Below are 14,111 nucleotides of genomic sequence, written 5' to 3' on the forward strand. Positions count from 1 at the left end.
TAATAAAAATTTTGTTTCAATATTCTTTTTAATTTTTACAACCATTTAAAGCTCTATTTAAATTATAAAATAACATTTGACAATTCGGTTGGAGAGGTACAAAGTTTGACATAAAACTTCAGATTGCCACATCAGCCATCAATTGTAATTTAATTCTTATGATTTGACATTTTTTTACAGATGGTCTTAGAACATTACAAAGAGAAAAGTAGCAAGTTGAAGAAGATTTTAAAATTGCAGCGCAGTTATCAATTTAGGGAGTGATTACCGCATCCCTTTCTTTCTAGTAATTGGATGAAAAAAAATTAATGAACAAAGTTAATAAAAGAATCATCTAGAGATAAAAAGAGTATAAAAATTACTCCGCTATAAGAAATAAACTTAGAATCGTCAATTAAGTAAAAATAATTGCATGAATATAAAACAAAAAGTAGATCTGATGCGAAATTATAAGCAAAAGATTAAAGCGTACCGCATGAAATTAATCAATTAGTAGGAAGCCTATTCCCAAACCAACCCCGCTTTAATATATTGCTACTAAGTACTAAAATGCCTTCCCAATGCCAATTCAATGCCGGGAAGAAAGCAATCGACATAATGCTCATCCACATGACAAGAATTCGACTTTCACCTTTCTTTTTCTAAGATAAACTACGTACTCTTTACATTTATGACGAGAATTCGGCTTTCACCTTTTTTCCATCTTCGGATCTAGCCATGTCTAGTTTGCAATCTCCCTTTTAGTCTCCTTGGAAGCCTCTTTTGCAGCTTCATCATTTGAACCCCAAATGGCTTCAGATAAGGTGGGAAGCTTGATTTCGCCCTTCCTATTGAGTGGTATGGTAATGTTCCCAACTACAGGAAGGTCAACGATGAGACCCAAATCCAACTCATAGTCAATGTCCCAATCCTTAGCAACGTCCTTTACCAATGTCACAATAATACTATGCGGCACCTTCACCGGCACCTCCAATACAGTAGTGCCACTTGCCTTTATCGAGCCAGGGTCTGGCATGTTCCCAGATGCAATAACCCTAATTCACATATATAAATACAAACCAGAAAAGGATCAATATACATCGAGCAAAAGTTTTGATGGACAATTTCAAAATTTCTCAATTTTTTTCTTCTGCTGCACAAGTCTATTAATTCTTGTTTGATTTATTCAATTCAAAATCTTAAAATAAACAGAGGCGTGTATAAAACGAAATGTGTAGAAATCTCTTTTCCTAAATCATATGATTACCATTTTCGTTTTTCTGTAAACTAATATACCCTTAAATTTCAGCAGATTAAACTGAAGACTCATCAATTTGACTCGAAAGATTGTCAGATTGTTAAATCCAAGCTCATTTCAAAAGGCTATCGGGTTTGATCTCATTCATTGAATTCAAAATTAGGGCTCTATTTTGATCGGAAACCCTCTAATTGGTTAGATATGTAGAACTTGAAAATTTACAATTTTTAAAAAAGGGTTTCAGTTTTGATCTTATTCATTGCTCAAAAGATCACTAATACTGAAAAAAAATGCGACAATGAGAGCTGAAACTAACTTGCCAACGCTTTTGAGAGTGTATTTGATCTCGCAGATGGGGAGAGGATGTGGGTAGGGATTGTTCACAGAGACCTTTGCAATGTAATCCGCAGAGTCAAAACTCACTTTCTTGAAATCAACATCTGTGAGGCTTGCATCAGGCTTCGGCACATTTGCTATCTTTTCTGCCACATAGTGTTTGGCCTTGTCCACCAACCCCGACATTTTCCAAGATGGAGATCAAGAAATTGAGAACAAACCAATAGATTAGCCAAAGAAAACACAGATGAACAAAATAATGTAGATTGATTTAGACAAGCCTTACAGCCTTGCTGATTGAGATTCAGAATTTCATTTGGGTTATATATAGGAGGTGCATTGCTTAATTAATTTGTGGTTTTCCCACAATCACCTTGATTATAATCACATACGTGTTGGGATTATATTATTCCTTATTTGGATATCGGTGATTAGATAACATGGATGCGTAAATTTTGGTATTTATAGTAATATTTGTCCATTTGATTAAGCGTTAAGACTAAATAATGGCTGTGTATTAGGTCAAAATGCAGCATGTATGCTACACCAGAGATTTTTTTTTTCTTTGTTTCTTACAATTTTATTGAGAAAAATATGTTAACTTCTCTTAAAAATATCGGAATACAATCCAACTGAAACATGCTTGACATATTCTTCTATTTTAGTAAAATATAATTAAGCAGAATATTAGAAATCCCTAAAAAAGAATCGAAGAGAATGAATTTGATATGTATGGTAAATATTCCCCGTGGAGCAAAAAATAATAGGAAAACTAATGAAAATGATTTGAAAACTTTGAGTTTTAACAAAAATGACAAAATAAAGGGTAAAGTGAATAGTACCAGGATTGACTTTTTAGTGTAAAAATGTGGTTTTTCGTTACAGTAAACAGTACCGGGAGCTTTTCGTTAAAGTTCCCAAAAATAATCTGAAATATCATGTAGGTGGCACATTTACTTTTTTCTTAAGAAGGCAAGAATGCTCTTACTAAATTGGCAAGACCCATGAGACTCCCACCTGCAGTCTAACATCCCTGGAGGCTCGAGCAGCTAACTACAATATCACTAAGCTCCCCTGCCCAAAGTCAAAGGCATTAAAGATATGATCAATTACTCAATCTTATCTTTAATACTCTCCTAATTAAGGATCAACTCAAACAAGTAAGGAATCCCAAAAATTTCCAATTAAGGATACTTCCAAGATAATCTCAAAATATTATTTATTAGGATTATTCCTTCCTCAACCATCCTACGAATAACTCACCTTGGCCAATCGGATGCTGCCACATGTCAGGGCAAAATCCTACACATATAGTTGTCCCTAACTCTATAAATACTTCATCTCCACCAATCTTTGGTAAGTTTTTGCTACGCACTTAAGCCCTAAACTCTCTCTTATCAGAGAAACTGACTTAAATATCAAAGATCCATTGGCCCAACCCCTTTCCCCTACTCATTTTACACTGAGATATTGTTCATAAGAACATCATAGTGATGATGGAGCTATAAAGTTCCTTAAATAGGGCTTCCAAATGGTGAAACTTTAACCATCTCTTTTTTCTCACACAAAATCCTTTAGTGAGGATGGAGCTATAAAGTTCCTTAAATAGGGCTCCCAAATAATGAAACCATAACCCTCACTCTCTATGACCAGTTTTGGGGTGTTAGTGGGTTTTTCACCCTTTTGTGATTTAAGTTGTCATACAACTTAAGTCATTGGGCTTGACTACTCAAAGCCCATTGGACCTTAAGGCCTAAAACTAACCAGATGTCTAAAACGAATTTGTTTGTTTGATTAATCCTAGCCATAAACAATTAAACCATTAATTGTCTTTACTCAACTTCGTTGTTTCTTCAATCTCTACCTTACACGGTCTACGATCTATTAGGTTCTAATTAGTGAGGCAATGGGAGATTAGAACTTTTTCTAATCGATTGTGAATTGAAACTTACTTTCAATTTTCCCTTTAGTGATTATTAGGGGTGGGCACGGGCCGGGCCCAAAATTGGAGGGATTGGAGTGGACTCGGTTGGAAATAAAACGGGGCGGGGCAGGGCAGATCTTGTTATTACAAAATTTGAAGTCGGACCTAACCCAGCCTGTTTAAAATGGGCTAGTTCCTACGGGTCCAACAGGTACAATTTGTTTTTTTTTTAGTTTTTTTTTTTAATTTTCAATATCCCAGTTGAATTTCCACTCGATTGAGTTCAGATCCGAGTTTGAAATTGAATTGTTGGAGAGAAATAAGGCGACATCAGAGACAAATTAGAGAACGCGAAAGCGTGCCTGTGCGAGAAATAGAGAGTGAAGTGGAATGGCAAGTGAGATTCGACCTTAGATTGCTTATCATTTTTGGGTTTTCAGAAAATGAAAATCAGACATCGGGTTTTAAAAACACTATGAGTTTTATTTTTTTTTGTTGGTGCAGAAAAACTGAGTGAGAGAAAGATTTGTGATTGAGAGATGAAAATGGTGGAGAAGAAGACAGTGGATCCAAGTCCCCGTTTCCTCATACAATGGATGGAATGGAGCAGAAGATGGTCTGATGATGGATGAAATTCTTTGCAACAAAAGAAAAATTAAATAAATAAATAACAAAAATAAATAAATAAATAAAGAAAACGAAAGTAGTAATAGTGTATTGTAGTAAACAAATGTAGTACTAGTGGATGTGTACTACCAAAGCAAATACAATATTCTAGAAAACGAGTGGGATTAGGAGATACGGGTCCGGCTGGGGCTTCGTTTCCTTAGACTTTTGGATTCGCCCCGCCCCCTTTTAATTCCGTGAACCCGCCCCACCTCGCCCTTCCTTGTTTTGTATTTTACATTTCCAGATCCGTCTTGTACCCGTCCCTAATCGCATGGACCCGCCTCGCCCCATGGGTCTAGGACCCGTTTGCCCACCCCTAGCGATTATACATCTTTAAGGATTCCATAAGCCATAATTGACACCTAACAGTATGTCATGGTTATCCAAGCTAGACAAAAGAAGTGGAGAACCTATTCATATTGGGATTACAAATGCAATACAGTCTTTCTCTAATACAATACTCTCTATCACATTGTTTAGTATGATAGTTTATTCATGTTTACTATCTAATGTGATTTTCTTGTCTATATGATTACCTTAATATGATTTAGAATGACTTCCTAAATCTCATTCATACTCTGCTAGAGATTTGTAATCGTATCACAGAGTATTGTCTCTCAATGGTTTGAAGGTTAGAGATCCCTTATTGCACATTCACCTACCTCTATGGTTAAGTAGCTTAATCCCAATTATGCCGTGGACACCCTCTGATGGATTACCTTTGACATAGTTAAAGATCAATGAACTAAGCACAAGACAACTATGATACCTCAAGTGAAACGACTACTTTACATTATCTTAACCATGACTTCTCATGTGACATGAGTATGAGAACTCTTCATTGATCATGTTCAGTGGACTCATTCTCTATTGAGCTTCTACATTCTTGTCTTTACATCAATCACACCAATGACTCGAGACCAGTCACTCTCCCGGACAGAATACATAGCATGTATTAATCTTAACATATCGTTAATGCATAATTGGCAATCTTATGATCAGGAACATTTATGATATGTGTACAAAAGATCATGGTCTCATGAATCTAACTTCTTTAGATCACATTCTCTTAATCACATATTTCTTGAACTTATTGGTTAAGCGTATAAGATTTATATGAGATAGCTTTAAACAATAATCTTTACCCTTATATTAAACTAGTTTAATTTAACATGTGAAATGTCCATAAAGTATCATCACATTGATTGGGTTTAGGGCACATTTTCAATACGACGAACCACATGGCCAATCACAATGCCCACGACCCTTTCCTCACCACAAACCCTTTTCCTCACCTCTGCATCCACAAAACTCAAATGGGAACCCTCGAACTAGCTTCAACAAAAAAGAGAATTTTTTTCGATAAAGATTTTGTCGATTCCAATAAAGGTGAGTCTCGAAAACACCACAAATGGTTTTCTCTTGTCATTCTAATTTGATTTTTGGGCATCCATATGGTTTTCTCTGCAATTGTGATTTGGAATGAAAAACTAACTTATCCAGTTCCCAACCAGTTGTAGAAAACTTCAGCAATGATTCTGGCCAAATCCTTGTAGTTTTGGCAAGGCCAAACCCAATTAGGTCACTTACAACCTCCCTAGATCTAGTTCAAGCCTTGCATGCTTGATTTCAAGTTTGCGTAGTGATTTACATCGAAGGCACAAAAAACGAACGAGACCTTCTAGGCCATTTTCTAGTCATCTCCAGCCGACTATCGCCTCAAATTTGGTATAATATTATTCCTTATATCTCCAGCTTTAATTTAATGTATGGATGTTGCGTTTGGTTGAGATTTAACCTCAAAAGAGATTTTAGAACCTCTACCCAGTTTCTGGCGTGGTTGCATGGCTACCCAGTTTCCCACTAAATATTTGGAGGCAAACTTTGAGGTAAGTGATTTACGTGTTTCCCACTAAATATTTGGACTTAAATTTAAAATTATGCTTAATATTCGTTTGATAATTGTTTTTAGGCTTTAGATGTAATATAAATATGCTAATTTTGTTGGGTTTTATTTTTAAAGGCTTTTATGCAGTTTCCTTATTACTTTATACTGTGATTTGTGGTTTTAGCATTGGGGACTAGTCCTTCACCGTTAGAACTCGAAAGACAAGATACAATATTTGTTGGTTTGTGGTTGATCTGTGGAGGAAAGATTTACAATAGCTCATCAGGTAAAGAATAAGAATCATGATTTCAATTTGGAAGCCATTAAATTCTTAGATTTAGTTGACTTTATTTTCATAGCAGAAAATGTTAGAACCCATCCTTGATTTTACAATATTTAATTTTTGAAAAGAGTGAATTGATGAAAATGCCCTTAGAGGCGAGATTGTTGACTTTCGTTGACTGTCATTCCACAACGCGTATGAGCTGCTATTTTTATCGTATTAGTGTAGTATTCATTGCTACGAACGCGTGGGTGTAAGTGAAATCGAAATCGGAGTTACGATTAAAATTTTACGGAATTACAAAACTTGAAAGTGTTTTAGTAAATTTGAATTTTAGATATTTTATTATTTTCTGGTGTGATTTTTGTGGCCAATGGGGCCCACACATGACTAACTTCTTTCTATTGCCACGTATCAATCTTCCCCAACTCTCTCGAAACATTTTCGATGTCTTTTCCTTCACTCTCTCTGACTCCCTTATCTCTCATTCTATGAAACCCAGCAACACCGGGAACCACACAACCACCTGACCACCTATGTCACAAACATTGAGCCCTGACGTGGTCACTTTCTTTCTCCTATCTCTCTCTCTATGCATAATGGCAGCACCACTGTTCAAGACTTTCTCCGGCAAATTCTCACTGTTCTCGACGAAGGTAAACCTCAAACCCCCCTCCAAGAACTTCTTAGATCTTGTTTTGGAGTATGATTAGGGTAATTTTGAGAGTTTTTGGTGATGTTTGAATGCAGAATCAACTTGGGGAAATTTCTCCAGATTTTTTTACGGGACTCGAGATTTTTGCAGGTCATTTCCAACCAACTCCAGCCACGGCTTATTCTAACTTAGGTATGTACTTGTTCCTTACGTCCTTAGCTTCATTTTGGCTTTTGAATTGTAGAAAATGGTTGAGGTTTCGACCCCTATCAGAGCTGTTGAAAATTTCCATCCAAAAAGCCAAATCCGGTTTTCTTCTTCATTAGGTCCGGTGGGTGCAACCCGTGAGCCCAAAACGGATTGACCCAACCCGATTAGCCCAAACCCAAATTTGCAAACCGACCCGAACCAGATCCCAAGACCCATTTATGAAATCGAATCTGGAATATTCCTTGCGTTGATTTTACATATTTTTGTCAAGACCTCTTTTGGGCTAATTTCGATGCCCCGAGTCTATTTTTGACATCTGTTTAGTGAAGTTCCAAAGTTTTAACGTAGTTGACCGCCTTGGCGGCTCGGTTGGCTTTTTGGCTGACCTTTGACTTTTCATTGACTTTTACAGAATTTGCTCATACCCCTTCTTAATGAATTTTGACGCCCTGATTCTGAATTCCCTATTCATTTTTTCAAATTCAAACGTTTTAATTGAGTTTTATTAATGGGCCTTAATATCATGCTTAGGTGCGATTATTATCGGAGACTCCGGCTTTCCTAGCTCGAACGGATGTGATCTTGCAAGTATCTATGAGTGGGTCTTTTCTTTTATATATATATATATATATATATATGTATATAAATATATATATTAATGAATTTCCTACGTGATGCCATAATTAAATTAATGTTTACACAAAAATGTCGTAATGATGAGAATCATGAGATCATTATAAATCCAAAAGGATGCCTTAATTATATTTATGGTCATGAATAGTATTATGTTGAGTAGAATTATCAATTTTTCTGTTGCATGATTATATTTACGTTATCTGCTCATCATGTACTACACTGGTGTTAGTACTCGCCCGGGCCAAGCCAGTCTTCACGTGTATGTTCACATCGCACCGTATGCTCACTTTAGATCCATTGTAGGTGCTAGTCATGTCCTAGATTGCTATAGGCAATTAGCACTAGTAGAAAAACATGTTTGCGCGACTGAATTTTGCGCGACGCATAACATTTCGTTGCGCAAAGTATGTTTGCGCGACCAAAAACACAAAACGTCGCGCAAAAGGACTTTGCGCGACGAAACTTTGCGCAACAAAGAGTGGCGTCGCGCAAAACAGCTTTACACGACGCATTAGCTCCTGCGCCGCGCAAAGGTATTTTGCGCAACGTTAGCCTTAGTCGCGCAAAGTTCCGTCGCGCAAATGCCTTTTGCGCGACGTTTTATGCATCGCGCAAGATCTTGGCACCAAACAAAGAATACTTTACCCTTTTTTTGCCAACTTTGCGTGACGTAGGCTTAAGGAGTGTACCTGTAAAAAAATCATAAAAATCGAAGTTAAAATAACCATTAAATTGTGATTTTTGGTTATAACTGATGAAATTTTTTGTCCCGTTACTTGATCTCTGAATGTTTTTTTTTTTGCGATTTTTTGCGTATGCGATCTCAAAGTATATACAAACAAGTTTGACGGTTGAATCATTGAATCTAATTTCGTACCCCCATCAAATTCAATGGTATATGTATTTAGTAAGTAGATTTTAATTTATATATTTTGTACTACGTCACGCAAAGTCCCTTTTTATTAATTTTTTTGTTTTTTTGCCCTTTTCCTTTTCTTTTAGGGTTCTTGCATTGCCTTTTTCTTTTGAGGTATCCACTTGTGTAAATATTTTAAATTGACGATCAAATCAGTTCATTATATTGATATAGGGTTAAAGAGTGTAGCTATAAAAAATCATCAAAATCGGAGTTAAAATAACCGTTAAATCGTGATTTTTCGTTTATAACCGTCGAAAAGTTTTGTCCCATTATTTGATCTCTACAATTTTTTTTTTTTGCGATTTTTGGCGTATGCGATCTCAAAGCATATACAAACAAGTTTGATGGTTGGATCGTTGAAACTAGTTTCGTACAATGCGTATCCTGTCAAAACATTAGATTCACTAACACTTGGAGTATATTTATGCTTTCATCAAGTATAACATAAGATTTTGTGGTATCCACTTGTGTAAATATTTGAAATCGATGATCAAATGAGTTTCTTGCATTCATACAAGATCAAGGAGTGTAGTTGTAAAAAATCATCAAAATCGGAGTTAATATAACCGTTAAATCGTGATTTTTCGTTTATAGCCGTCGAAAAGGTTTGTCCCGTTGTTTGATCTTTGCACGTTTGTTTTTTACAATTTTTGGCGTATGCGATCTCAAAGCATATACGAACAAGTTTGATGGTTGGATCGTTGAAACTAGTTTCGTACAATGCGTATCCCATCAAAACACTAACACTTAGAGCCGTCGAAAAGGTTTGTCCCGTTACTTAATCTGTGCATGTTTGTTTTTTGCGATTTTTGACGTATAAGATCTCCAAGTATATACAAACAAGTTTGACGGTTGGATCGTTGAAATTAGTTTCGTACAATGCATTTCCTATCAAATTCAATGGTATATGTATTTACAATGTAAATTTTAATTTATTTATTTTGTACTTATAAGCAAAACGGGTTTTTTTTAAAAAAAAAAAAAAAAAAGACTTTGCGCGACGTATGTACAACTGCGTCGCGCAAAAAAAAAGACTTTTGTAAATGTTTTAAATTGATGATCGAATCAATTCATTGTTTTCATATATGTATTTACTGAGTAGATTTTAATTTATTTATTTTGTACTTATAAGCAAAACGGGTTTTAGTGTTTTGGGTGATGTTTGAGTATTTTGGTTTGTTTTAGTGTTTTAAGCGTTTAGTTGTTTTAGTGTTTTAAGGGTTTAATTTGTGTGCGTATAAATCTCGCATCAAATTTTGGCGCCGTTGCCGGGGATTAGCAACTTTGCTAATCCCTTGGATTGTTTATTTTCGTTTGTTTTTATTTTATTCCAGATTCTTAATCTTGTTTTGTTTCTTGTTTTAGGTACTAGTTTATGACTCGGAGTTCTCATCCGATTCGTGAACATATCCTGGAGTAAAAATAAAAAAAATAAAACAAAACATGTTCATAAAAAATAAAACAAAATAAAAAATAAAACAATACACTGAATAAAACAAAACATGTTCATAAAAAATAAAAAATAAAAATAAAAAATAAAAAAAATAAAAAAAAACAAAAAAAAAAACATGGCAGAATGATGGAGCCTTCACAAAGGTTGTTTACGTGAAGCCCCACTACGTGGCAAAACTCTAGAAGCGAAAGGCATCGAAGCGGAAGGCATCGGAGCAGGAGGCATCGAAGATAGAGCATTCGAGGCCTCAATACTGGGTGGAACGCTAGATGACCCAGGAAAAAGGTGCCTCTGGAGATAAGCCGCAAGCCTTTGATGGTCACTTTGAATTCGACCTTCAGATTCTTGCAGCTCATCAAGCTTCCTCTTCATACCCGTCGAATAGTTATTTGCAAGCACATGCAAACTTCTATTCTCATACTTAAGCTGTTTGATCTCTTGCTTAAGATTTTCCACCTCTGCCATCAATGATTCCACTTGACGGGATCGAGCAAGCAGGCGTTGGCCCATGTTGGACATAGAGTCTGCACACTGAACACTGAGAGCGAGGGACTCTTGAACGGCCAACTTATCGGACCGTCCTGAAAGCAGCCTACTATCTTTGGGAGTAAGGAGGTTCCTAGCTACTATCGTAGCTGTTGTTGCATCCGTCATCACGGAGTCTTCACCTGTAAGAGGGCCATTAGAAGATAAGAAAGACGGGCACCATACATTACCTTGACGCGGCGCAACCAGAGCACTGCTGAAACTCAAATCTAAGCAAATGTTAGATGGGTTAGCCATTTTCAAAGATGTTAAAAGAGAAGGGTTGGACGGAATAAAATCTCAAAGGGTCGGAGACGATTTTCACGGATGGGCAATCTTCAAAGTGTGCATGTTAGAGGTGATCGATCACCTCTATAAAGACTTTGTGACACAACCACCGGATTTTCCTGCGTAAATTTCGTCAACACTCTTCAGACACAATCTCGGCTTTTCATATCTCTGACAAAGTTGAAGACGCGTGGAGGTTTGAAATGAGAGTAGTGAGAGATGTCTCTCATTTTTCTAGAGAGAACAAAGGGCTTCAGGGTTTACAACAAATAATATTATTATCCTTCTGCACAGGGGATGGGAATGGACAGAAGAGAGCCGTTTGGCTCTGGGCTCGAGAAATCAAAGAGGCGTTTGTTCAGAAATCGAAGGGCCGCTTATTCAAAGATCGAAGAGTCATCACTATTTGAAGTTCAGAAATGGAAGAGGCGTCGTTCAGAAATCGAAGAGGCGTTGTTCAGAACTTTTGTCGACAAGGGTAAAAGAACAATACCACCACTTGCTATTGAGAAATCCCTATATATGTCGACCTTCATCTTTTATGGCAAGGCAGACCTGAAGAAAATGCCCAACTCTTCCTCACCTTTGAGGGCGCACTCCCAGCAAAGCCTTTCGAAATACTGAATTTTTTCTTCTTCCCCAAAGAAGATACTAGATGCCTGGAGTACATATAACCCAGGAGGAAACGGTAGATTGAAGCATGTGGAGACAAGCACAACAAATACATGTGCTGATTCATTCACCGCTTCTTCAAAAGCAAAGGTATCTCATATCATCAAGGTCAAAAGCAAAAGTATCTCATATCATGCTCTTTCCCTGTCTTTTTCTTTGTCCTTGTTCTTACTCGCATGGCAAAGTGAAAGAAGCAATCAGCCGGCACTTGGAGTCAGTCTTTCGATCTGGAACCGACTGCCTGGAAGCTATTCCCTGGTTGCTTACCTAGCGTTGCTCTCGAGTAGTCATCTTCAACGGTTGATACACTTCCGGAGAAGGGACCACTTCTGCAAAGGGGAGCAAGTAAGGCAAGTGAAAATGATACATTGTAGCATGTGGAGACAAGCAACAACTGCATATGCTGAGCTATCCTCTAACCCTCTTCAATACGAATTGGAAAGATTGAACAAAGAAACAGATAAAAGGAGGAAGCTCAGACCTTCGGGGGAGACCAAAAGAATCCTGCTGCCCAGTTCAAGAGTAGCACAAAGAAAAATCAACGAGTGGAGGAGACCAAAAGAATCTTCCAGCCCAGTTCAAGAGTAGCCTGTGGAAAATCAACGATTGGAGGAAACCAAAAGAATCTTCCAGCCCAGTTCACGAGTAAGCCTGTGGAATCACCAAGATCAAGCCTCAATGCAATCACCAAGGAGAAGATGGAATTGAATAATATATGTAAAAAAAATTATTATGGGTTTTTTTTAGAATAATATATTATTGCGGGGTTTTTCTACTTCCTATTACTTCCTATTACAATTATTAAAGTTAATTCAATTAACTAAAGTTGATTCAATTAACTAAAGTTTTTCTACAAATGTTGTCCCGAAGGTTGGACATAATCATTACTTCCTATTACAATTATTAAAGTTAATTCAATTAACTAAAGTTGATTTGAATGTGATGATGATGGAGATATTTGCATAGGTGATAGAATGACAATGATGTATCCCTTCACATTGCAAAGCTCATCCCCTCCATTAGCAATTCTGGACAATTTGAGGTAACATTATAGACCACTTAATATTATATGCGGATAATTCCCTCTTAATCTAATAGACCACTTAATATAATTAATAGACCACTTGATTTTCCCTCTTTCTTTCCCTTTTTCCCTCTTTCTTATAGACCACTTAATATTATATGCGGATAATACCACTCTAATTAAAAAAAATGATTGTGTGAGCCCTTGACAACTGTAACCGGACATGAAGCATTTGTCACCACATGGATGATTGTGTGAGCCCTTCTTCCCTTTTTCCCTTTTTCTTTCCCTCTTTCCCTCTTTCCCTCTTTCCCTCTTAATCTAATAGACCACTTAATATAATTAATAGACCACTTGATTTTCCCTCTTTCTTTCCCTCTTTCCCTCCCGTATAAACCTCTTTCCTTCTTCCCTTTTTCCCTTTTTCCCTTTTTCTTTCCCTCTTTCCCTCTTTCCCTCTTTCCCATATATTGAATCCGAATTTGATTTTTAAGACTCATCTTTCTCCCTCTCGTTCGCAAGGCAGTGACGCCAAACTCGAAGCCGACGCAAATTAAGTGTATAGATGTCGTATTTGATCACTCGTCGTCGGAGCGTGACCAATGCGCCTCCTACACCCCTTACTGAGGCTACTCCTATGGGGCCCCAGGTGCCTGTCTCATCGACGTCATCAGTATCCATTCACCCGCTCAGTGCACGACGACCTCACCGACGTCGTCGTGAGCCGGACCCTTCTGATCACACTTCCGCAGCATCCAGAGTCGAGGGTGAGGCCTCCCATCCAGGTAGTTTTTTTTCTAATTCTTGATGACTACGTTGTATTTTTTTTTTTCATTTTAAAATTATTATTTTTATGATGCTAAAAATTTGTTGGATTGTGAAATGCTATACTATTAGGGGAAGTTATGTTGGATTGTGAAATGCTATATTATCATTTTGGGAAATGCTATACTATTAGGGGAAGTTATGTTGAATTTTTTGTGAAAATTTAAGCTTTGGGTTTTCACCATTTAAGTATTTTTGGCCAGCTAAAAAAAAAACTAGGGGGCCTAGTCGAATGCTGAAGCCGGCACAGAGTGTACGTTTGACTGGCTCCAAGATCAAGATTGAGTATGACCCACTACATCGTGGAGCGGCTACAGCTCAACAACATAGCATCATCGCTAGTAGCTGTGGTGTTGTTATTAAACAAATTTGTCCTATGCAGTGGGAGAAATGGGCAGAAATTCCAGATTGGACGAAGGATTTGGTGCGAGACAAGTTGTCGGTTAGTATATTAATTTTTAACCTTTAACTACTTGGTTCTGCATAAAAATATTGTTCTTCTTGATGTTCTGTATATTCATTTTGACTCACTGGATTACTTAGGTATGTATCGAATCTAGTAATGAA

The 14,111-nt window shown here is 37.0% G+C and overlaps 1 protein-coding gene across 1 annotated transcript; it reads right to left on the reverse strand.

The window, feature by feature from the left end:
- Positions 1-352: 352 nt before the first annotated feature.
- Positions 353-1,888, reverse strand: LOC137735429 (desiccation protectant protein Lea14 homolog). Its single transcript, XM_068474851.1, has 2 exons — positions 1,554-1,888; positions 353-1,034 (listed from the first exon to the last, which is right to left on the reverse strand). The coding sequence occupies exons 1-2, from the start codon at positions 1,757-1,759 to the stop codon at positions 722-724; spliced, it is 519 nt and encodes a 172-aa protein (XP_068330952.1). The 5' UTR covers positions 1,760-1,888; the 3' UTR covers positions 353-721.
- Positions 1,889-14,111: the final 12,223 nt, after the last annotated feature.

This window comes from Pyrus communis, chromosome 5 (genome assembly GCF_963583255.1).
Source record: "Pyrus communis chromosome 5, drPyrComm1.1, whole genome shotgun sequence".
NCBI lineage: Eukaryota > Viridiplantae > Streptophyta > Magnoliopsida > Rosales > Rosaceae > Pyrus > Pyrus communis.

Coding starts and splice junctions, on each gene's coding strand:
- LOC137735429 (XM_068474851.1), bottom strand. CDS start 1,759: ATGTCGGGGTTGGTGGACAAGGCCAAACACTATGTGGCAGAAAAGATA. Junction 1,035..1,553: donor ACTCTCAAAAGCGTTGGCAA/GTTAGTTTCAGC, acceptor TATGTGAATTAG/GGTTATTGCATCTGGGAACA.